This window comes from Engystomops pustulosus, chromosome 1, assembly GCF_040894005.1.
Source record: "Engystomops pustulosus chromosome 1, aEngPut4.maternal, whole genome shotgun sequence".
Classification (NCBI taxonomy): Eukaryota; Metazoa; Chordata; class Amphibia; order Anura; family Leptodactylidae; genus Engystomops; species Engystomops pustulosus.
Genome location: NC_092411.1, coordinates 49,545,408 through 49,570,966, shown reverse-complemented (window position 1 = coordinate 49,570,966; position 25,559 = coordinate 49,545,408). Strand labels below are relative to the sequence as shown.

The following is a 25,559-nucleotide window of genomic DNA, read 5'->3' as shown; positions in this document are numbered from 1 at the left end:
TTTCATTCCAAATGATACCTACCCTTTATCCCTTGGGTTATTACAATTATACAATTTTGTATATTGACAGATCAGGATTTTTGGGGCCCAGCGATACCTAATATGTTTTTACTACTTTTTTTCCATCTTTAAACAGAATCTAAGGGCACAAGTGGGCCACGGCCGATTACATATGTGTATGTATGCAAACTCGGCAATCAGCACCCCCATATAGACAATACAAGACAACCGCTGCTGATTGCTCCGGCAAGTGCGTCGTTCACACGTTGTGTTTTGGTTGTGTTTACAAAACGCAATGTACAGGTGATGTTTACGCATATGTCAACAATGTTTTAACACATCGTTTTGTTAACACACATGTGTTAACAGTGTGTTGACGAATGCTAACAGTAAGGTAATTAGAAAAATCATCTCTCCTCAGCAGTTGTAATGTGTTTCAAAACACAATTTAAACGCAAGGCAAAGTGTGAATGCGTGCTCAGGGCGTTCCGCTAGCACATGGGGTAGATTTTTCACATAGACAAAACCGCACGTGTCTGTACATAGTCTTAGAATTATTTCTTGTGTTTTTGAACAGTTTTGAAGTAAAAAGAATTGGTGATTTTTCCCCTTTAAGACAGGTGTGCCTTCTGCATTAGAAAGAGTTTCATTATAAGAAATATACAGACATTTTTAACACTTTGATACCCAGGAGCATAACATAATGGAGGGGAACTAAACTTCTCCAAGAACAAGAATCTCCCCTAAAACACATGACAGCTTCTGTCACACACTGACACGGACCGGCCGCCTAGTGACGTCACACAGCGGGCGGCTGCGGGGCGTGTCGGGACCAGGCTGGAGGGGAGGGGCTCGGTGTCTGAGAAGTGAAGGAGGGAACCTGCTGCTGGTGCCTGTACCGCGGCTGTAGCCACTCTATGCCTGAGCGGCGGCGACACATCTCACGGGAGAGCATCTCCTGCAGCTCACATCACCGCCAGGACCAGCCGGAGCCCGTGCATGCCAGGGACTATAAGACATGCGGTCTATAAGGAAGAGGTGGACTATCTGCACCATAAGTGTCCTCCTGATCTTCTATAAGACCACAGAGATCGCCCGGACTGATGAGCACCAGGATTCACCTCTCAATGGGTAAATGTCTGGGTGCACCTCTGTGCCAGGCTGCCAGCTATCACCTGTACTGTACCCCCTCTGATCAATGGATCTCTAACAAAGGGCAACTTTCCTCTGCCTGACGCTGCTTTGTGCTGAGGATTTTCTGTGTCATTGTGTCAGTGCTGCTCACTATACTAGTGCAGATGTGCAGCTCACTAGTGCAGATGTGCAGCTCACTAGTGCCCAGGTGCTGGGTGTACCGGTGCCCAGGTGCTGTGTATATTAGTGAACTGGTGGTAGTTATGCTGCTCTCTCTTCTAGTGCACTGGTGCTCTCTATATTAGTACAACGGTGCAGATGTGCTGATTATACTACTCCTCTGGTGGTAGATGTGCTCTCTATAGTAGTGCTCTAGTGGCAGATGTGCTCTCTATACTAGTGCTCTGGTGGCTGATGTGCTACTCTCTATCCTAGTGCTCTGGTGGCTGATGTGATACTCTATCCTAGTGCTCTGGTGGTAGATGTGATACTCTCTATACTAGTGCTCTGGTGGTAGATGTGATACTCTCTATACTAGTGCTCTGGTGGCAGATGTACTCTATTCTAGTGCTCTGGTGGCTGATGTGCTACTCTCTATCCTAGTGCTCTGGTGGCTGATGTGCTACTCTCTATCCTAGTGATCTGGTGGTAGATGTGATACTCTCTATTCTAGTGCTCTGGTGGTAGATGTGATACTCTCTATCCTAGTGATCTGGTGGCTGATGTGCTATTCTCTATTGTAGTGCACTGGTGGCAGATGTGCTACTATCTATTCTAGTTCAGTGGTTCTCACTATACAAGTGTCCCGGTGGCTTATGTGCTCCTGTGCTTTGGCTTCCTCACAGCTTGTGTCCCTAAAGTGATCTGTAATACTCTGCACACTTCCTGTAACTTTTTTTTCAGATTCTATATAACAGTCACTCCTATATTTTGTATCTTTTTGCCAAATTTCTTCCAAATAAGCCAGTCTATCCCAAAATGTAACAGCTTTTCATTCAGTGTCTCCAGAAATGAGTCTGTTTAATGTCATTAGAGGATATTCACATATGCCAGTTTTGATCAGTTTTTTGTTGCAGTTTTAAAGTGGATTCATAAAAGTCCCATCTGTCCTTTATAATGTCTGTATCCTTTTAGGATGTAGATTTGATTGTGACTTCAAAACCTGATCAGAAACTGCATATTCGAAAATCCCCTTAAAGTGATCGGATCAATTAAGGACTTTTTTGATTATCATATCCGGCTGAGTTGTGAGTGTACAGTGAGCATGCCGGTCATGGATTTATCCTTTGCTGTGTCTGCATTGTTACACATTATTGTTTTAACTTGGAGTTATTATTTACAAATATTGAAATGTAACGGAGACTATTATAGGTATCGCTATATTCTCATGTATCCTGAATGCCCGTTGTATGATAGTACTTACCCATAGACTATCATCCTAGTTTACATCATGTCCCTCTCATAGGTTATGATTAAAGGCTTTCAGTCTGAATGGCTCAGTACAGGAACATGGATATTTTACTGTTTATTTAGTATTTGCTGGGGTTTTTATAGCGCGGTGAATGTGCTCTGATATACACAGTCTTTATATTGACAGACACAAAAGTGAATCTCCTGCTGACTAGGGCTGCAATAAAATGGGTACATTAGCTAAGTACTGTAATTTTCAGTCAAACTAAAATGTAATACTGCTATGAAGCACCAACATATGATTGACTGTAGCAAAAAAAACCCTAGGAAAACAACAGTTTATCTTGAGTTTTATCACTGCCATAGATATCCGAGAAGAGAAACCTAAAATGTGATACTCCATCCTAATCCGAATGCGCAGAACCCAAAAAGGAAAATACAGATAAGTTTAAATGGAAGGTCAGAGGAGTCAAGAGGCTAAAAAATAGAGAGCTGGCTAATAAAGGAGTCCAGCACTTGGTGAATGGGTAACGGCAGATGAGAGAAGGGGGGAAGCACAAAGCCAGAGGAGCCTAACATGTAGACACAGACAAAGAAACATGCATAGAGAATGAGCGAAACAAAGAAATGGATAGACAAAGCAGCAGGCCATAAGGTGACTATATAGAAATCACACCCTTGGATATCTGCGCTCTCCGTGATATAGGAGACAAAGAAGGAAGAGATGCGAATGTATAGAACATGCAAGAGACACATTGCTTGCTGTAAAAGTCAATTCTAATGACTGAAACACTGAACCGGCAGACGTTCATTGCACAACAGAACAAATCAGTCTAGTCTGGAGATAGGTGTGAGACATGTTGGCTAATAGCAAGCGGAGCTGTCAGTCACCCAGTTCTCATTTCTATCTATTCTGATCCAAGACAAGTAGGAGAGGGGCTGTGGCCTGGCATGGAGAGTAAGCTGGTAGCATGCTAATGGGATTACTGTTATTAAGTCTTCAATTGTCTTCAGCTTTCTATCCACTCTCACTTTTTTGGTTCTAATAACCCTGTTCAGTCATGTGATTTATAGAAAGAGAAAAAAAATCACACCTAATGGTAAAAGAGGGCACCCATGCCTAGCCCCGGCCCCAGAAAGGTTATTGTTAGAATAATGGGTGGAGGGCATGGAGTTCACCCCCCATATTAATTAAGTTCAGCAATTTCAAAGCTGCGGGTTTAGACAGATTGGTTGCACTCCAAGTCTAAAGCCTTCTGTTGTTCTTTTTGTTTAACAATATTCACAGCTAAAGACCACAAATGTTCAGCTATAAAAGTCTACTACCTCCGAGGGACATTAGGATTTTATAAAGAGTTCCATCTTACGCCCATTACATTTCCCAGATCTTACAGAACGAGGTTTGGATGTTCTCCAGGTTACTTCAGACATCATGATGCACATTTCTACCAATCCAGATTGTGACTATGGTAATTAGCGCAACACTTCTGCTTTCTACAAAAGTAATTGGGGCCATATTATGCAACTATGTAACATGCATATTGATGATCACAGTCATGTTTTCTCTTTGTCTAAGGAAACATAATCTCATGTGTTTTTGTTTGTCCTCGACTAGAAAAACACATCTGCGTCCTGCTATAGGAAGTCTGCTTAATTCTGTGACTCTCATTGTCCTTCTTCCACTGATGGTAGTGACTAATAAGAACCTTGATTTCTGTGTTCAGAAACTTGGCTGAAACTTAGAGTTCATAAAGTTTCGTCGCTTAAAATTTTAATGTGTGCTGCGCTCTGTTACTGGGAAAAAGCAGGATACCAATTATTTCTTTAATTCCATGCCAAAAGAATCTGAAACCATTTACTGTTATTGTTTGGAGGCGGCGACATTGGTTTTCCAATATTTCTACTTTGGCACACCTTATGAGACTGCTTCATGGGTCAATATATTTCTAAAGTTGTCTTTTTAAAGATCTGCATACTAAATGTCAGGCAGAAGAATATGGATTAGAGGAAAAGTACACAGGTATTATTTATTGTTGGAAAGTCCAGCAAGCCTTGAAATCTTTGTGTTTTGCTTTACTTTACTACTGGACTTCATGCCCAACTTTATTATGAATCGGCATGCAAAATCAGAGATGTTGGGGTACTCTGCCAAGTAGCATGAAATCTTAAAGGGTACACATTGCTCCTTTGAAACAAAGGTAAACTTATTAGTTCCAATCAAATAGGAAAAAAACTGTGTCTATTGTGGCGCCTACTGGAATGTAGCTAACCTGTAAGTCATTGGGGGAATTCATCAATCCATTTGCACCAAACAAATGTCTAAAATGTCTTGGTTCACATTTATCAAGGCTTTTAGACCTTTTTGACAGTTTTCCGACTAAGAGGGTGTGACTGGGTGTAAAATAGTGATGTCGTCCACAGTGTACATATACGATTGGTCCAAACTCCTCCCTGCAGCCTTTGAATTGTGGCCTCTGAGTGTTCACCGCTAATCAGTGTCAAGCTGATTTCTGGAAAGATTTTGAAATTGTCCAATCCTGATAGAATTAGATTTTAAAATTTTTGCCTTAAAGAGAACCTTTTCTCTTTAGGCATCTGATCTTTTCATCAGGCATCTGATGAAAGCTCCGGTACGGAGCTGAAACGCATCGCTGTATTAAAGCCTTCTTCCAGTTAACAAGGCTCTTCCAATTCTTCATAACTTCTGGGCGCCAGTCCTCCACCTTCCTTTATCCTAACGGAATCACGCAAAAACATGCCTTTGTCAGCGTTCAGAATCATTGCCTTTGTCAGTATACTGAATTATTTCAATACTTTATACAAGTCTAATTCACAATACCTGTCTCCCTGCAAGCATGTGTTGAGTCCTCTCCCTGTCATGTGCATTGCGGGGGAGTGGGATGGTGTGGAGGAGAGGAAGAATGCATGAGGAGACACAGGCACACACTGGCTGCAGCTGCCCTCCCCCAGGGGTCACCGGATGCTGTTGTCAAGGAGCCAGGTAATGTGAATTTAACTTGTATAAAGCATTGAAATAATTCAGTATACTGACAAAGGTATTTTTAAAATCTGCATAGCAGAGTCTATTGGGACCTTTCATCAGCTAAAAGCGCTTCCATTCGCTGATCCAGGTTCCACACATTTTGGCTTTATACCAATCGTCATGCTTCACCTGTATAAGAGCTGGACAAAACATCACCATCTGTTGAGGAGTTATTTAATTTGGTATAATATTCAATAATGGCGGGCCAATGTTAAAGAAGACAACCACATCTCTCAACATTATTATACAGTTTGGATTGGTCTACCATTACCACTACACACTAAAGAATGGGTTAAATTATGCTGCATGTACCCAAATATTATCACTTCTTGCCCAATACCGAGTGTTTTTAAAATGTGTTATGCGATTTTATGACCACCATATTGCGTGGAGGGTGACTCCTCCAGTAATTGTCAGCATATATACTTTCATCTGAGGTATACATTATAATTTTTATATATCTTGAACTAAAGGCTCTTGGCCCTTAGACCTCCATGTTAAAATGTATTATACTTTTTTTGAGAGAGATGCCTTTACATACAAAGTAAAATCTAATATGCTTTACTATAGAACAGTGATAGTAAACCCAAATGGTAATTGTACTACCCAAACTACAATCAAAACCCTCTTATTTTGCACAAAGTGGCAACATGGCACCCTTTCTGCTCCCTGAATGGGGAGAATGGAAGTTATCCGTCCTCTGTTGAGGTATCTTCTGTATGGCTGGCCCATATCTACCCTGTAACCATTCTTATTTGGCTGAACGCATGTTTTGATAATATCTCTCGCTTTATAAGAAACATATTTTGTTATGGCGGTTTTTCAGTTCCTGTTCTAAATTAAAAGAACTGGAGAAATCCATCAGCTATATGCCATGACATATAGGTCTATTAATCTCTCTGCTGGGCCACCTATGCTGTCAAGGCCATGATATATAGAGCATCTGGAAAACCACAAGAATACGTTGAGCGATTTCCTTTCTTGTTGTGAGCTCAGATCAGAATGTTTCTTTACAATTAGAATATTGTTAAATATTTGTAACCCTTTTGTACTATAAAGCAGGCCAAAGACCTAAAAAGGTGGTGGAAGTGGGAAGTTTTAAATGTTACATGCTATCCATTATTGAAAAAACATTGTCTCAAAAGAGTATAAGTCAGGGGTAGGGAACCTACGGCTCGGGAGCCAGATATGGCTCTTTTGTTGGCTGCATCTGGCTCTCAGACAGATCTTTAGACTGATCACTGGACACAGGCAGCGATGTTACCTCTGCCTATGTCCTTTGTACGACCCAGGTCTACTGGCGGGCATGTGCTGTGGCTACCCATCTACTGGCGGGCATGTGCTGTGGCTACCCATCTACTAGGAGGCATGTGGTGGGTGTCAAGATTTGGAGTAGTGTACCCCCTGGACCACCACGAATGATGAAGATGTAAGCAAACACCTAGGACCGGAATCTAAGTGGCACCTGGTCTTCGCCAGAGCCCGCCACAAAGCAGGATGGTCTTGCTGCAGCATGGTACCACCAGGTCGAGGTACAGGATCAAGACGTAGATTGCAGGGGCACCTGTGACACTGGGACCAGCTATCTACTTGGGGCATGTGCATATTGTACGGCTCTTATGGAATAACATTTTAAAATATGTGGCGTTCATGGCTCTCTCAACTAAAAAGGTTCCTGACCCCTGGTATAAGTTATGTTAAAGGACATCTACCATCAAAACCAAGCAGGGACACTGATGGATGCTGGCACTGTAACTGTGGTACAAATCTTCTTATATTTGTTGTGTATGGCCTCTTTACCCGCGTTCACACTTTGGGTATTGAAACGGAAAGGCTGCGATGGAGCGACTTGATCCATTGCAAATTTATTTATATGCAAAACATATGGAGCTTGTTCCAGATCACATTTCACTATTACACAGAAATGCTGCATGTGAACAGGGCCTAAATATAACTTGAAATAATACTAATGAGCCCTCATTACTGCAGCTTCACAGGCTGTTGAACTGTGTCCCCTTCTCCCTCAGCATTACCCCGTCCTCCCTGATGTAAACTCACTGCAGTAGAGGAAGCTTCAACACAGCACACAGTGAGGGGGAGAATTAACAGCCTGTGAATCTGCAGCACGGAGGGACCCTGGTAAAGACCCCCTCCCCTCCCCCAGAGCCCTGTAGGCTCATTTAGATGATTTATGAAAAGTTGATTTAAGAAGGAAGGAGGCCATAGATAAAATAAGAAGGTTTATGATGGTAGATTTTGATGGTAGATTGGCTAATCAAGAACTACTGATTCACACTGCAATAAGCGGTTCAAGAAGTACAGATGGTGCAGTGTCCTGTTTGACAGACTGAGCACCTCATCCAGGTCCCTTGTTCTTCTGTAATCATGATAACAGTTTGGCACTTCTGTTTAACGGAGAAGAAGGGACTTGGTGTATCATATATCATTATAAGGCTTGAACCACACTGCATGGTCCACACTGTCATATGTCACTATCATATGCCGGCGCCTGCGCCCCCATAGAGAAACTAGAGCACACTGCTTGGTCATACATGACCATATCTGTTTCAAGCCTTAAATGTGTCAAAAGGTAGAAAAGTTTAAGGGGGCTGAATACTTTTGCAAGGGACTGTATGAGTTATACATGTTTTCGAAACCATTTTCTCAGTTTTTATGTCTATGGCATAAAGAGTATATTGCACGTTATTACACAAAGTAGACCTCAGTGTATTGCTGGGTGAATCCTCAAATACTATGGGGTCTGGACAAATTGCTGTTTCAAATGAACCATCAATTCTGTTTTTGGAAGCAAAGGAGGTTGTTCTGTGTAAGCACCAAATATATATAGGACCTACAAGAAGATGTGGTCACTATGGTGACCAGAGGACAATTTTTCTTTTCCAACATTGAGCTTCTTGTATATTGCAGTTTCCTTGGGATTGATTAATTCTATTTACATTAAATGATGATAAAAAAAAATAATTACCTTAGACCTAAAGACCACATTTGTTTTTTATGATCAGATACTTTAAACAATATACATGTACACATCTCCGCTACATTTGACTGATATCTTACCAGAGAGCAATCCTTTGGTTTGCATATGGCCTTGTCATTTAGTTAATGCTGTTTACTACTTGTACCACAATTCTGTAGGTTACTTGATAGCTTTTAAAAACTAAGTCCATATCTTTCTTTCTTTTTTTTTTTTTCCCCTAGCTCCTGATAGGACAATTGCTTAGATACTGCAATTATATGCTGTTTGTAGTGTGCTCACATGCAGATCAGTAATTTCGATTCACTTATTGAATCATACTTTATGTGAATCTTGAGCTCCAATAATAAGTCTTAGAAGCTGATGATGTAGCTCGTATCAATAACCGTAAAAGGGAAATTGGGGATGGAGCTGCAAATGCATTTCTGCGTGAGGTTTCTTGCTGTGTGGTACCTTTTTATTTTTGTTGTAAGGCTTTTGATGTGTTTTCTCTGTAGTATGGGAAGATTTCTAGTAGTAAAAAATTGTGTAACAATATGTGGTAAATGTCAAGCTTATCCCTTGTCTGCAGCTTACTTACACTAAAAAAAATTAAAAATGACGCAAAACTTTCCCTACCATATACATCCGTGGACGTCCAATATGTAACACAGTGGGCAATTTTGATCTCCACTAGAAATCTGGAGTAATTTTCACCAAAAAAACAAAGGAAGGGCTCCACTGAAGGGCTGTAATCTTATGTTGTAAATTTAGAGGATTGAGGATGGTGTTAACTTAGTCTAACATTGTCAAACATTGCTATGCTTAATCTGGTACATTTTAAGGAAAAAAAATCTATTCTACAGATACAGGGACACTTCCCCATAAATGCAGGCACTGTGACTGTGGTAATTTTCTTATATTTGTTGTCCATGGCCTCTTTTCTTCTAAAATCAACTTTGATAATTATGCTAATTAACCGGAAGAGCTCTGTGGACATTACCAGAGCTCCTCACTGCTACAGATTACCAGGCTGTTACAATGAGCAGAACATGTCTCTGCCAACCACCTGCTCTCCATTTCCTTTCTGTCTGTGTAATGTAGTGGCAGTAGCAGGAAGAGGGGAAACTTTCTTTGCTCATTGTAACAGCCTGTAATAGTGAAGTTATTTAACGTTTGGGTCCGGGCTTCAGGTGCGTCACACGAGACCCAGACATATTTCCAGAATGGCGGCCGTGCAGCCAATCAAGCAAATTGACGCCCTTGCCTACTAGCCATGGATGATATTGTCCAGAGCGTAACCCCCAGAGCACTTCCGGCTGATTAGAATGATTATAAAAGTTGATTTTAGAAGGAAGGAGGCCATAGATAACTATAAGAAGTTTATCACAGTTATGATGTCTGGTCCCTGAATATGTGTTCCTGGTGTATCGTGAAGTATATCTCTAAAGTTACAGGTAAATCCACTGAACACTGCATAGTGAATGTACATAGTGACTAGCCTGGCAGCTTTCATCACATGGAGCAGCGTGGAACATGAAGTGCATAGTCTGTGTTTTGTGAGCACTAAGGGTAAATAGCTTCTTTAGAAAGTCCCAGGTACAAGGTTTGGGAGGGGGGATTTGAAGCATGAGGTGCAAAAAGAGAAGATAAAATTCTGTGGAATCACAGCCTGGGATGGAGGGACCGGGGAAGGGGGGGGGATCCTGTACATCAGCATTCTATGTAGGAGACATCTGTATCCACAGTTTTGAACACACTTGGCTCTGTTATGTAAACACAAAGAGAACTGTCACATGACCAGTGGCGTAACTAGAAGCTGTTGGGCCCCAGTGCAAAGTCTGTGCCAAATGTATGATTTATAGTAATAATCTTTTCACATGGGAAAGTGACACCATATGGGCCCCCTAAACCTCTTGGGCCCAGGTGCGATTGCAACCTCTGAACCCCTTAAAGTTACGCCCCTGCACATGACCTTCCTTCTCTGTGAGCAGGGGGCACCACCTCCTCTGTACTTGTGAGTCCCTAGATTTGTTTAAAGTTTCACAAGGTTTGTCAGTTTAGCTAGGGGAGGCAGCTTCTTCGTTAATGGGCTAAACTGAGGAGGATAGCAAAGATATGGATAACAGAGATGATAGGAAAATTTGTTCTACATCCCAAGAACTATTGATTTGTGAAAAAAAAACTGTTACAGTTGTGCTTTAAGGCTGACTAATCCAATATTGAACTATTTCTTAGACATTTTTAGTAATTCTACCTCAGTGTAGATATCTGTAACATGGAGATATGTAAAAGTACCACTCATATAGTGGGCAAGGATTGGCGTCCTCGTGGAGTCATTTGTGATATGCACATTTTTTATCTACATATGTGAGTAGAACTGGAAATAAAAGTTTTAAAAGTTTGAAACTGTCTACACAAGGTCTGGATATGTCTCTTATATGCAGTGAGTGGAGGAGACTAGGACAGGAGTGAAAATATTGACGGTTTCTGGTCTGAATGGTGACTTATCCCTGAAAGTGATCCCTTGTGTTTGGTGCACAAATAAGGAGGAAACCTGCATGGATCGTCTTTTGTTTTTGAGCTCCGGTCACAAAAGAGTTTCTTCTACTGGATTATTGAATAGTGGATGTTTGCTGGATCCATCTAGGACCGTTAAGGACAGCTCATAAGAGGGAAGGTGCAGCTTTACAAAAGATTTGGGGTAAACCTACATAAGAGAACAATTTTTCCAAAAATACGTCATATGTATTTCCTTGGAGATGTGATGGAGTGGAGCTAAACTCAAACGTACATCTAAAGATTCTTTTTATTGAGAAGTATGTAGTCTCCTCAAGGCAAATCTATCATTTATTGATTTCATAAAAACTGCCTTTGTTTCTTTTGTCTCATGCATTTAAAAGTATTTATCGACTATGAAGCTAATTATCTCTTACATTTGTTACATTGCAGAGATGGCGAGCTCACGTTGAGCAGACTGATGGTGAATAGCTCAGATAAAATGTTAAGAAAAGAAGGGTCAGCACTCTTTAACCATGCAGAGGCAGGCTGGAAGATCAATTCCTCCTTGGCTTTGGAAATAAGGTGAGTTATCCCAAATTTTAACAAACCATGGAATAAGATTATATTATAAAGTGGATGTCATACACATTAAAGCTAAAGTATTCTCAATAGCCAAAGGATCGGTCAAACCTTCTGTGATCACAAAGACTTACTGTATATACTCGTGTATAAGCCAAGTTTTTCAGCACAAAAATGTGCTGAAAAACCTCACCTCGGCTTATACATGGGTCAATAAAAATATTAAACTTATATACTCACCCTCCGGCGGCCCCAATGCGCAGCCCCGCTCCCCGATGTCAGCGCGGCTCCTCTTCTGGCTTCCCCGCAGCTCCTCTTCTTTCTTCCGTCTTCTGTAACAGCCTGCAGGGTGCGGCCATGTTATCTCCCAGCCGGCGCATACTATGACGTCAGCAGTGGGCGCGTCATAGTATGCGCCTGCCGGCAGATAATATGGCCAAGCCCTGCAAGCAGTTACAGAAGAACGAAAAGGACCCACGGGGGAAGCCAGAAGGGGACCCGCGCTGCGCATCGGAGCTGCCGGAGGGTGAGTATAAAAGTTTATTATAGTGCTGGCTGGGCTGTATACTACTGGGGGCTGGGCTGCCTGTATCCTACAGGGGGTGAGCTGGACTGGCTGTATACTACTGGGGGCAGGCTGGCTTTATCTTACGGGGGGCAGGCTGGCTTTATACTGGGGGGGCTGTGACCAATCCATTACCCACCCTGAGATTGTTCTCGAGTCAATAGATGTTCCCAGTCTTTGGTGGTAAAATATGGGGTCTCGGCTTATACTCGAGTATATATGGTAGGTCTTATTTGAATGGAACGTGTGGGGTGCCTGACTGACCCATAGAAGTCAAGGGGATGGGGGTCACACATGTGCCACACTTCTCCAATCATAGGGGATACTTGTGTACTGCAATTCTTGTGATTGCTTTGGGCTCCCACAAAAAAGGGGAACATCCACATTTACATATATTCTGCATAACCCTTTTTACAGTGGGAGTTGCTGGTATGACATGTTAATTTGCTAAGGAATTCACTGTCTGCATGGCCAAGGATAAAATCTGCCATTGTGCATCAGTCACACCACAGACTAGTTTTTGTTTTAAATTTATTCGGCAACCCTTGGAAGAAATTTGCTCATCAGGGACCCTTATGAAGTCAACTTGACGGAACGTGTGGAGTGTGTCTCACCGTCACCCCAGTTGGCCCCCTGCTTTCAACACAACACTTAGGCTGCATTCACAGGACCGTCGGGGGCACGTTTATACGGCCGCAAGCTTGCGGTTATACATACGTCCCCCATAGACACCAATGAGCGCACAAAGCAATCCGGTGCCGCACACGCGTGGCACCATACTGCTCCGTTCACAGGGAAAGATAGGACTTGTCCTATTTTTCCCTATGTGATGGTGCTGCACACCATGCTTCGCTATGGGGAAGGGGAAGAGGGTAAGGGTCACCGCTAGAATAGACTGCCATGTTCCGTAAGAATAATTTTTTTATTGCGTCACTCAGGAACTTTTAAGAAACAGGTGGTGCCCTATGATTTTTTTTCTTCGTCGTGTGCTCTAAAGGGCTTGAGTTACCTTTTTGTATGCACTGGCATCTTTCACTGTTGTCTACTTGCAAAGGAGCCACAGCCACTACATATTGCTGTGAGGATGTTATTATGGGGATGATACTGCATCCACCCTGATGATATGGTCTCTGTGTAATGTGTTACATGATTTTAAATGTTATTTAGATGGGTTTTTTTTCATATATTTATTTATGCATTGTTTGTTTAACAAAGATTATTAGTGTATAAATTGATTGTTTGTTTTTTCCTTTAGGAATTTGACATTATACACTTTTCAATTGGTTATGTGTGCTTATTATGTACTTGCCCATTGCTTATGTGTACCCTCCTTGGCTCCGTGGATGAGGATAAGGGGTAATACAAGACACAGCCTGCTGACTGGTTTGGTGCTGTTCCTTGAAGAAGGCAAACATTTTTTTTATTTATTTTTTTTTGCTGAGCCCCGACAACTTCTGTAATAAAAATTGAACTCCGAGAAGCTAGAAATATTTGATTAATTTTGAGTTTAAGAAATGCTGAATGTTTAGCTTGGGAGGTTGACACTTACTAATAATGAGAACTTACTACAATTTCCCGTTGTGTCATATGTATGTGTTTGGCCACCCAGTTATAGCCACGTGTAACAGACTTTAAGTTTTTTCTGTAGTAGCTGAGGTGGGAATACCCCTTTAATAGTTAACTTAATTGTATAACTTCATGATTATGAGTAGTTGATATGTTTTGTCATATGACCCTCCGTTTACAAGTGTGTTATAGATTAAAGCTTTGTCGCAGTAAAGGGAGAGTAGTAGCTGGTCTGTAATATAACTAAAGAGTGCAGAACCTGTAGTGACAGTATATAAGCAAGGTGGTTGAATACCCCCTCTCCGCATATTAGTAAAGGTTATGCCATGAATAACCAACCCCTTGAGTAAACTTGTGAGACATGTTTACTCTTTACAGCACATGTTTTTTATTTTCTTCGTACCGCTTGTGGTTTATAGACATGAAATCTTACCAAAGCTCATCCTGTTCTGTACTGGAAAGCACAAATACTACATCGTTTCGTGTAAATAATCTAATGCTATTATTTACTAACAATGAATAAACCTCATTAATAAGATGGTGTATTACTTTATCGTGGATTATGGAGATACGTAGCGATAATCTGGATCCAAGAAACCATTTTTAGAAAAAAGTGACATTTTAGGATTCATTAAATTGTAACTAAACCTGTTGAAGTAATGTATTTTTATTTAAGAAATAAAAAGAGCAGGTGATAATAGTAAATCTTGTAATATACCTTCAGTTACTTCCCTGCACCTTATATTCTGCTTCTTTCTCCTGTAGTGAGCAGTGTTTCTGAAAGACTGTTCATTTCCATCCACTTCATACATATAAGGTGGCTAATGATTATTTCTTTTTGTACCCAGATAATAGTTCTACTTTTTAATGGGATAAAACCATCCAGCAGCTGGCTATTGAGTAACTTATTAGACACTTTATCACAAACTGTTTAAATAAGAAATAAAGTCAGGGGAAAGAAAAGGACACAGGAACACATTTCTTTAATAAAGTATATTACAAAGTTTAGGCTCCATGTATATGACATACATTCGGCTGGAGAGGTGAGCTGCTCATCCCTCCTCTCTCCTTAGGGATCTGTGGTGCCTGTACGTTCTGGAGAAGATTGAGCATGCTCTATCCTTTTCTTTTCTGTGGACAGTACAGTGCTGTGATACGTGTGTGTGCTCATCATGCCGGGACCAGACCGGGCGCTATAGGCGTCTACGGTGACAGATATCTGCCCACAAATTGTGCAGTCGGATATCCGTGCATGGAGCCTTATTGTTACCACACTACTGATTTATGCAGTTTTGTCAAGAGTTTAGTTACTCTTTTAAAGAGCATAAGTTTCCACTATGCATTCCGTTTTTTACTTTTATGCCTTTTTTATAGTAAGATCTAATGCTGTAGCTCAGGACAGCAAACAGCATCACAACCAACCTGAGAATCCATCTAATAAACTCTAGTTTCACCAAACTCCTCAATTTATAATGCACAACGCCTTCCATTATATCCCTGCTTCCCGCTGAAAGACTCTGCTGGTTACTAACTGGTCCCCTATAAATAATTAGTTAGTTAAAATATGGGTCAGTTTAGTTTCAGAAATCTGTAAATTGGGGTCAGGTAATATTTGCATGTTGGTGGGCTCACGGTCTTCCACTCCAACAATGGACAAGTCTTACCATCATGTCAGTAGTAGATGAAATAGCCTAGATGTTTACTCCTGACTGCACTAAAGCTTTACAGGAGGAAGTTTTTTTTTTTTTTCTCACAAGTTTCAGATCATTAGATTAGCAGTTCTAGAGGTGTGAGCCTTTTAGCAGACTGCTTCAGTTTCCAGGCTGATAGCAAGTTTCACAATTGACATTGTGCAAATCAATTTTATTGCAGAAAAGCAGTTTCCTCTGCAGACAGTTGGGTAATATGATCCGACTGCTTTCATAATACCGGTTACTATGGCCTATATTATACTAAATACCCCACATTTCATTAAATACTTTGTGTTTAAAGTATTCTTTCCAAATAACTTTCCACCTCTGGTTATTTCGGATCAGATAGCCTCCCCCTGCTGGTTCTATTATTAGTCCCTCCACTTAGAAAATATAGCACAGGACATTGCAACACTTCATATCAAAAGAGCGATAGCAAGAGAATCTGTGCTGCGGCTTAACAGAAACATCTCTAACCGGAGGGGACTGATTTCTTCTTCTTTTTTTATGAACGTGGACAATAAACATTTTACTGCAGTAGTTTGTATGAAAAGTATTTTTTTTTTCAGTTGAAGTCCCCAGCTGCTAAAGCTAAAAGAATAGTGATATATAGATATTTTTTTTAATCTAAAGTGAATATTTTACTTTACCTTCTAGCATTTTGTAGCATCTCATTTCCTTGAAATGAAAGAAAGAAAACTAAATATTGCACTGCATTAAGCTTCTCAGTTCCCTAAACCCTAAAATCTCTCCAAAAAATGAATGCACTAAATAAAGGAGGGGGTGGTAACAGTTGGAGATTTTATTTTAATGCTTAAAATTTTTACTTTTTTTTTTTTTTTTTTTTTTACTTTTTAGCACATGGCTCTAGCCCTTTAAAACAGCCAGGGATCATTTAGTCCTGTAGATGCAAACACAATCTCCCCCCAGGACAGACCTGTATAGCCCTGGCAGAGGTTTTGGCTATAGTCTTTGCCGATTTACTGGTGTATCATGGGCCATTCTTGCTCCTACCTTCCACAATCTCCTCCCTGCTCTCCTCCCAAAGTTGCAGCTGAGGCAAAAAATCAGAAAAAGCATTGAAGATGGGCTATTTTTTATGGTTTCTCTGTCAGGCAGACTTGAGTACAATCTCCTTATGCATAATAAAAGGGAGAAAGCTGTCAATCATCACCAGCGTATAGCAGTACTTTCATATCATGAATATATCGGACTCCTTCCAAAAACTAAACACTGGGTTTGACCCATAATTATAGGCAACATAAAATTAGTTTAAAAAGATGCAGGATAAATTTCCCCAGAATTTACACCACTGAACTAGCAGCCCCCTCTGCTAGGGTATGAAATATACTTTTTAGAATTCCCTCTTTTATGTTAAAACTCAACTTTTTACCTATTTTAGAATATTTCCTCCACAGTTATATGTAAATAAGATACTTTAGTCCCACTAGCAAGCAATCCCAATATGTTTGGACTCCGTAGCACCTTTCTCCATGCATCAGGGCTGTGGTTCTTTGTGTTACAGAAGCTTTTATACATGTGGTTAAAGATCTTTATCTGCTGCTCCCATTACTAACTTAAACTGCCTGTATCTATGGCTCTGATGTCCATGTCTTATTTATTAACCCCTGAAACAAACTGTGACATGCTGGCATCAAAGTAATTCTAATAACATACAATGCATTATATACACATGTTATATAATATGACTGACCCGCCATGTGCAAAAACAGGTAGAAAAGTATTACCATAGATGTGCAATAATATTTGCAATGCTAAAAAATATATGCTGCATATTAAGCACCAAGTGAAACAGATATAAAGAATAAAAAATCCCAAGAACAAACCTAAAGAAGAAAGTGGGTCAAACAATGAAAGAAAATAGAGCAGTATAAGCCCAGAATCGCTGGAACTAGAATTACGCCATAACCACTAAATATGTGACCGCAGTGGGTGAGGGACCCGGACAAATCTTCTTTAAAGAATGTCAACCTCAATCTCAACCACCACGTTTAGAGGTCCACCAACCGTAATACAGTGAAAGTTCTAAAGCATAAAGTGGGTCAAAGATAAAGATAGAAAATATATGATTGCCCAGAATTCTAGATAAACTTTCTTTGCAGTGGCCATGGCAGATGTGCGATTAAAGGAAATGTTTTTCTTGAAGCGTGCCCTCCTGTTTTGCATGTGACCTTCATATAAGAGGCCTTGAACACAACGTCCTGTGTTTACCAAGTCATCTGCTGAGTCCTCTTGGCACTATGTGGTTTGGGTGCTTCAGAGACCTCGGTCTATGGCTGCAAAATAAGTCTAGGAAGTGCTGCATCATCAATTTTCAGTTCATATCAGACAAAAGGTAGAAATGTAGAAGATGTTTTATGATTAGAGACGAACTAAAATGCTGAAGTGCTCGTTACTCAAGTCAAACTTTTCCCGATGCTCGAGTGCTTGTTTCGAATAACGAACCCCATTGAAGTCAATGGGAGACTTGAGCATTTTTCAAGGGGACCAATAAAATGTGTAATTGGAAGTTCCTTGGAACTTCAAAAAGGAGAATGACCCACGTTAAACATCTGCAATGTGTTCTTCGCACATATTGTTCTTCACACATATTGTTCTTCACATACTATTGTGAAGAACACCATTCTGCACTAATGTCTTCTGATGTGTTCTTCACTGTGTTCACTGTGTTCTTCACGTAAATGATCCTGTGTTCACTGTGTTCTTCACTGTGTTTCCTTTAGTGAAAGCTCGATCGCGAGCGGGCGAAATACTTGTCCGAGCCGTTTCGAGTATGCTAATGCTCGGACGAGTATGCTCGCTCATCTCTATTTATTATACTTTTTAATTTTTTTTAAATTTAATTAGACTGCTACAATTTTTATCAAGATCATGAAGCACTAACATACTCTTCATTTAAGGAGTTGCATAGGATAGGAAAAAATGTATACTTTGTACAAACAGCATTACTTTTACCTATGGTGGGTACCTGGTGTTACCAAAGTATGGTGTATTCGTAGCTCTGCTACTACTTCATTCTAGGTATTAGTGGGTGCTACAGTGGTCGGTCTCTCTCTTAATAATTATTGATGACACCCCCTCTATAAACAGAAAATATGTTATAGTACAAACCAATATACTGTACAGGCAGTCCCCGAGTTATGTACAAGATAGGTTCTGTAGGTTTGTTCTTAAGTTCGATTTTGTATGTAAGTCAGAACTGTATATTTTATTGGATTGTCATAAGAACTAGGATCAACAATAAAGCTTCACTGCATACACCCTTAAAAAATGTTACAGCTGATCATTAAAGTACAGTAAATTACCAATTACCAGTGGTCTGTTTGTAACTAGGGGTCATCTGTAAGTTGGGTGTTCTTGTAGGGGACCGCCTGTACTGTACAAAATTTGTAAAGAACTGCAGTCAGTCCTAGCTCATAGTTTTCAAAAGGTCTGGTAGTTCATGATCTGGTTACTCCAATAATGAACAACCTGTAGAAATTTTTTCCAAAGCCTCCGGAAATGTTGGAAATGTAGATAATAAATCAATTCAGTCAGTAGTTGTTTTTTTTTGTTAAGGTCTATGATTATAGACAATTTATTTAACAGAATCCAAGACAATAGTTAGGCACAGTTGACAGCTAATTATACAAAACCACTCGGTTCAGGAATTAAACATGATATGCTTCTGCATCAGTGTAGCTACAGCATTCTCAAGGTATGTTTGCTTCACAATAAATAAAACCAAATGGTAGATTTCCTTTAAGTATTGCCTTTTTTTAGCACTTTTTCACATGGAAAACCTCTTTTAAAAAGGGGTTTATAATATTGTGACTCTATTAATTCTCTATGTAGCTTAGCAATAGAGGTACATGTATGTGTGTATATACACTCACCGGCCACTTTATTAGGTACACCTGTCCAACTGCTCGTTAACACTTAATTTCTAATCAGCCAATCACATGGCGGTAACTCAGTGCATGTACACATGGTCAAGACAATCTCCTGCAGTTCAAACCGAGCATCAGTATGGGGAAGAAAGGTGATTTGAGTGCCTTTGAACGTGGCATGGTTGTTGGTGCCAGAAGGGCTGGTCTGAGTATTTCAGAAACTGCTGGTCTACTGGGATTTTCACGCACAACCATCTCTAGGGTTTACAGAGAATGGTCCGAAAAAGAAAAAACATCCAGTGAGCGGCAGTTCTGTGGGTGGAAATGCCTTGTTGATGCCAGAGGTCAGAGGAGAATGGGCAGACTGGTTTGAGCTGATAGAAAGGCAACAGTGACTCAAATCGCCACCCGTTACAACCAAGGTAGGCAGAAGAGCATCTCTGAACGCACAGTATGTCGAACTTTGAGGCAGATGGGCTACAGCAGCAGAAGACCACACCGGGTGCCACTCCTTTCAGCTAAGAACAGGAAACAGAGGCTACAATTTGCACAAGCTCATCGAAATTGGACAGCAGAAGATTGGAAAAACGTTGCCTGGTCTGATGAGTCTCGATTTCTGCTGCAACATTCGGATGGAAGGGTCAGAATTTGGCATCAACAACATGAAAGCATGGATCTTTGGGCCCCTTGGTACCAATTGAGCATAGTTGCAACGCCACAGCCTACCTGAGTATTGTTGCTGACCATGTCCATCCCTTTATGACCACAATGTACCCAACATCTGATGGCTACTTTCAGCAGGATAATGCACCATGTCATAAAGAAAATCTGCCATCATAATCAAGCATAATAAACCAGGGACACTTACTCATAGATCCAGGCACCATGACTGTGGTAATCTTCTTATATTTGTTATCTATGGCCTCCTTCCTTCTAAAAATCAACTTTTCAAATTATGATAATGATCCAGGCTCTGGTGTTGAGTTGCCAACACCCCTCTATTCTGTAGCTATACAGGCTGTTACACTGGGCAGAAGCACTTCCCCCTACCCCTGTGTGAGATTAAAGCAGACATTGGAGAGGGTGAGATGGCGTAACAACCTTTGAATCAGCAGTATGGAGGTGCTCTGGTAAAGTGGTAAAGCCCCCCTTCTGGCTCATTGGCATAAATTTAGAAGTTGATTTTAGAAGGAAGGGGGCCATGGATAACAAATATAAGAATATTACCACAGTTACAGTGCCTGGATCTATGAGTAATGTCCCTGGTTTATCATGATTGATTTTGATGTTGGATTTCCTTTAGCTGGAACTCCATCTGTGGTGCACGCAAGGGCCCTAGCACATTAAGCTGACCTGCAGTCCTTAGTTGTTGCCTTTAAGGTTTGGTAGTACTTGTAGCACTGTATACATGTAATATTCTCCCTGCAATTTAGTGACCCACACCCCACCAAATTTTCCCATCCCCATGCTTACAATGTTACTACCAATGTAACTACCAATGTACCAGAGTGGAGGGGGATGATGTAAGATGTTGGGGAAAGGAGAATTGATGACTGTTTGAGAGGAGAACATTACTGCTATGGTAGGAAGGATGGTCTGTGTTCATTACTTGACTGGATGGATAATATTACATGTATACAATTGCTACAGTATTATACTACACTTCTGTTTGTAAAGCTCAGCCATTTTTATGGATCCAGGAACATATCAGCTACAACATTTCTAGTTGAATTATGGTCTGTTTGGTATACATTGTGTAGAACTACTTCCAGTGCTATGTAGGAACCCTGTAGAGATCTTTAATCATACCTCTGTGTATGAATTTAGTAGCATCAGCACTTAGAGTAGTAGACCATAGACCTCCTGAAGTAGCTCCTGCAGAGCTGCAGACTAAGATTTAAAGTTTATTCATTTTCCTGCTGCTACCAACTACACACACATAGGTTTAGACATGTGTAAGGTCATAATGGCTTGCTATGCCCTTTACTTTATCATCACACAGGATCTTATTCAAGATTTTACAAGTGCCTTGTAAGCTCTTTAGATGTCTTTTACACATCACAGTGGCTTTGGCTGCTGGATAAATGTGTTAGTTTTTAGCCTTCGACTTTTCTGTGACTTTTTTTCTCTACCAACTCCAGTTTTCATTTCAGTCAACGAACTTCCGATTTACCATGTGAATCTAGTTGTGCAAGACAGATATTGCATATACACTGATGGTTTTATAGAAAATCTACCATCACAATCAATCATGATAAACCAGGGGCACTTACTCATAAATGCAAGCACTGTGACTGTGGTCATCTTATTTCTTCTATCATCCACTTTTAAAATTATTCTAATGAGACTGGTGTGTTACCTAGGGTGTTACCAAAGCATGTTGTATCTTCATGGCTGTTACCTTGTGCAGGAGCAATTGCGTGTGATTACGGTAGGCATAGGGAGGGGGAAATGCTGCTGAACCAGGGGAGGAGGAAACTTGCAACTGCACAGTGTGACAGTAGCCAATTTTGAAAATTGATTTTAGAAGAAAGGAGAGGATGGATAACAAATATAAGAAGATTACCACAGTCACGGTGCCTAGATCTATGAGTAAGTGCCCCTGTTTCATCTTACTTGATTTTGATGGTAGGTTTCGTTAACTTCTCATGTTCCACTGTAATAAATCTAGAGCTAAAATTGTCACAACTAGCTCCTAAGCTTTTTTTTTTCCTATGGCAGAAGTAGACTGGATTGGTTTGACACCTAAATTTGTGAGTTTTCGAAAAGTCATGCTTCATTAATCTGTGTACCACATCTGGATTCACCTGACAAATTTGAACAAGTCACAGTTTGGCACAAATTAGCAACAATGCAACAATTGAGACATTCTGGAAGAGCAAAAAGTGACGGAACTGCAACAAAACTCTTCCGCCCGCCTCGCCATTGAATTATGTGTATTATAAAGGGTGAAAATACAAAAATCCTTCCTTAGCGCTGAGATCCCTATAGAATAAGTTACTATTTAACTGCAGACACACGAGATAAAAACCATCCATCCTATCGTTTTGGCAGTGTCAGCTGTCAGTCTTATGTTTGTGGAAGCCTCCCAGCCATAGTTGCGGAGACGTCTCATTGATTCCAGTTGTTTGTAGAAGTTTTCCATTCTCAGATCTTTACATGTTTTTGATCTTTCCACTTAGGATGAGAGCAGAAAATCAAAGCCAGTTAGATTACCCCAGAAGCTGCACTTTGGTTTTAAAGTTTTCAGGCATTAGAGAACAGCAAAAACACAACATAATGCAGTCTTGTAGGCACCATGGTTATCAAACAACTTAGATTAGACAGGCCCTGACATATGTACAATTTAATATTTAACCAGATCTGTATACATAAGATCTTACTCCATGGAGAGATGTCTCATTGTAGGTAAGACCTCTTCTTACGATCCAATAGGTATTGCTACTATATTTTTCTTGTATGATGTATTGGAAAATGTTACAAATCTGTTAAATATTCAGTTATCTTCCATATTGGTTGCAAACCTTCCTCCAAGCAAACAATTTTGTCACTATTGTAAATGTGTAGTACTCAGTGTGGTCAGGAAGTAATAGTTCTCCTTATGGAGAGTGTACCAATTAATTCCATTTCACACTTTTAGAAAACATATGTGTATATTTTCTAGTTCTCAGTACTGAAGGGGAAGGGTTTGGATTAACCAAAAACTATGCAGGTGCGCCAGAATTTTGGTGCTGTTTTCTGGTGTAAACTTATGTGCCATCACATAAGACTGTCTGGTCATGCCTAATGATACTTTTGATGAAACTGCTCCTTAGATCCCATGTTATCATTTAAAATTTTGGATCCTATTCAGTAAATAGATTCATCATTACATGTGTTAAATGTGCCTTGAATTCATATGTAGTACTAGGTTGTAAATACCCATTCATGTGCAGGTAGGGATACATGGATGTTACTGCCACTCTTGTCCTTGTATAACTTAAGACACCTTAGACTGCATTCACATTGGGGCCGGTGATGTGGTCAGATCACAGCCCCCATGGAACTCTATGGCACAGTGCGTTGAGCCGGTTGAATATGATCTCGTCTTCCTCTGCGGGCTTGGGCGCTTATCTCGCGATCTCAATCAATGGCATGTCCTCTGTCCATTCAAAGAAAGGACTTTATGTATTTATTTTAATTGGGCCTCTTGTTATCTTTGCAGGCATAGACTATTTAAATAAGGAAATCATTTTGTTAGTTCTCATCATATTATGTCATTTATTTTCACAAATACTGCCATAACAGCAACTAGTTTTTAAATCCGTATAATTTGCTTACGATGTACTATATTCATTGAGTGAAATGGGGTTTACATTTTCATCTTTGGGCCTGGGGTGGTTGGACCATCACGATGAGCAGGTCAATCAACCGAGTTGATGCCAAAGATTGGAATTCTCCTGTTCCAAAGATTTCCTTTTTTTATGTTTGGAGAGTAGAAATGTTAGTGGAGTTTGTCCGCACAAAATACTATTCTGAAGAAAAGTCATGAATCCTTATAGAAATATGTACAATATGAGCTGAAAGGTCTCGGTGGCAGTGGGATTGTTATAAATAGAAACGTCTTCAGGACTTTCTCATGGTGTATTATTGTGCAGGGGAGCATGTAGCATGTATTATTTAATGCCGTAGCATTGTGTGTGGGTGCATGAGAAGCATAATGATTTGTTTATTATAACACCGCCATCCTGGCCATATGTAAGTCTGATGTCATGTATAAAGCCTAATTCCAGCCTAAACATGGGAAGTGTTTTTCCGTTTATGCTTTGCGATGAAAAGCTAAACATATGCAGGACGTTAAATAACATTATTAGTCTTTTATTGCTTATGTAGCTTTTTCTTTTTTCAGCTGTTGTACCACCAGAGCTGCAGTGTCAAAGCAAATTACTATACGATCTTACTAAGTGCAGTTTTTCCCCTTTCCCTAGAACTGATATAAATATTAATAAACAGCAAAAATCATAAACGCATTAGGTATCACCGCGTCCGAAAATGCCCAATCTATCAAAATATAATAACGTTTTTTCACAGCTTTTTCCCCCGCAACGGAAAATAGCGCACTTTTTTGCCATTTTGAAAAATATAAAAAACTCAATAAAAAGTGATAAAAAGGTCGCACCGTCCTAAAATTTATAGCAATGAAAACGCCATCAAAAGTCGCAAAAAATGACACAACCCACAGCTCCGTACACCAAAGTATGAAAAAGTTATTGGCGCCAGAAAATGGCAAAATTAGAAAAAACATTTTTGTACAGGAGGTTTTAATTTTTGTAAATGTATGAAAACATTATATAACCTATACAAATTTGGTATCTCCATGATTGCACTGACCCAAAGAATAAAGTAGACCTGTCATTTGAGGCGCTCAGTGAAAGCTGTAAAATCCAAGCCCACAAGAAAACCATTTTCACTGCATTTGGAATTTTTTTCACGATTCCCAGTACACGGCATGGAATATTAAATACCGTCACTATGAAGTGCAATTTGTTATGCAAAAAATAAGCCATCACAGAGCTCTTTATGTGGAAAAAATAAAAAAAGTTATAGATTTTTGAAGGTGGTGAGTGAAAAATGGAAGTGAAAAAACTAAAAAGGGCCAAGTCGTTAAGGGGTTAATAGTTTAATGTTATTCACATGCTTGATTTCCTTTTAAATACCTCTCTTTTTCCAATAGACCTCCCTGCCACGTAGGATCCCCCAATCCCTCTTAGGCTCTGCTATTATGGTTTTATTTTACCAGATTAACTTAAGTCCTTAAAGGGGTTTTCCCACATCGGCAAGTTAGGCCCTATGTACTGGATAGGGCCTAACTTGCTGATAAGTGGGGGTTTTAGTGGGTCGGACCCCTCGTTCTTGCGATCTGTGGGGGTCTCGGCAGTGAAGAAGCCTTTTTATATCAAATAACTGGGTTCAGAACACCCTCATATATTGTGCTACAGGACATTACCACTGTGGCGTGGACAGTCCAAGTACTGTCTAGAATTCCAATGTTGGCCCAAAATACATGGTACTATTGGGTAAGACAGAGTATGGCATTTTTGTGTTCTTCTTAATAACTCCATCAAGTGACATATTATTAATATGTGCAGCTCTGAGAGTAACATTTATAGTTTTGTTTGCAATCTATTACCTCTCAGCAGCAAACCGAATCTGATGGAGCTAATGA

General features: G+C 40.2%; 1 protein-coding gene across 4 annotated transcripts in view; it reads left to right on the top strand.

Annotated features, from left to right (window-relative positions):
- ST8SIA4 (ST8 alpha-N-acetyl-neuraminide alpha-2,8-sialyltransferase 4) overlaps positions 1–25,559 on the top strand; it is a 97,135-nt gene that overhangs the window by 18,768 nt on the left and 52,808 nt on the right. For 3 of the 4 annotated variants that reach the window (XM_072140039.1, XM_072140066.1, XM_072140057.1), the window contains exons 1-2: positions 842–1,131; positions 11,514–11,645. In XM_072140039.1, coding sequence (XP_071996140.1) covers positions 1,019–1,131; positions 11,514–11,645 — 245 coding nt within the window. In that variant the 5' untranslated portion in view covers positions 842–1,018. Of the gene's footprint in view, positions 1–841; positions 1,132–11,513; positions 11,646–25,559 lie in introns of those variants that run through there. The other variant, XM_072140049.1, reaches the window with a different exon arrangement.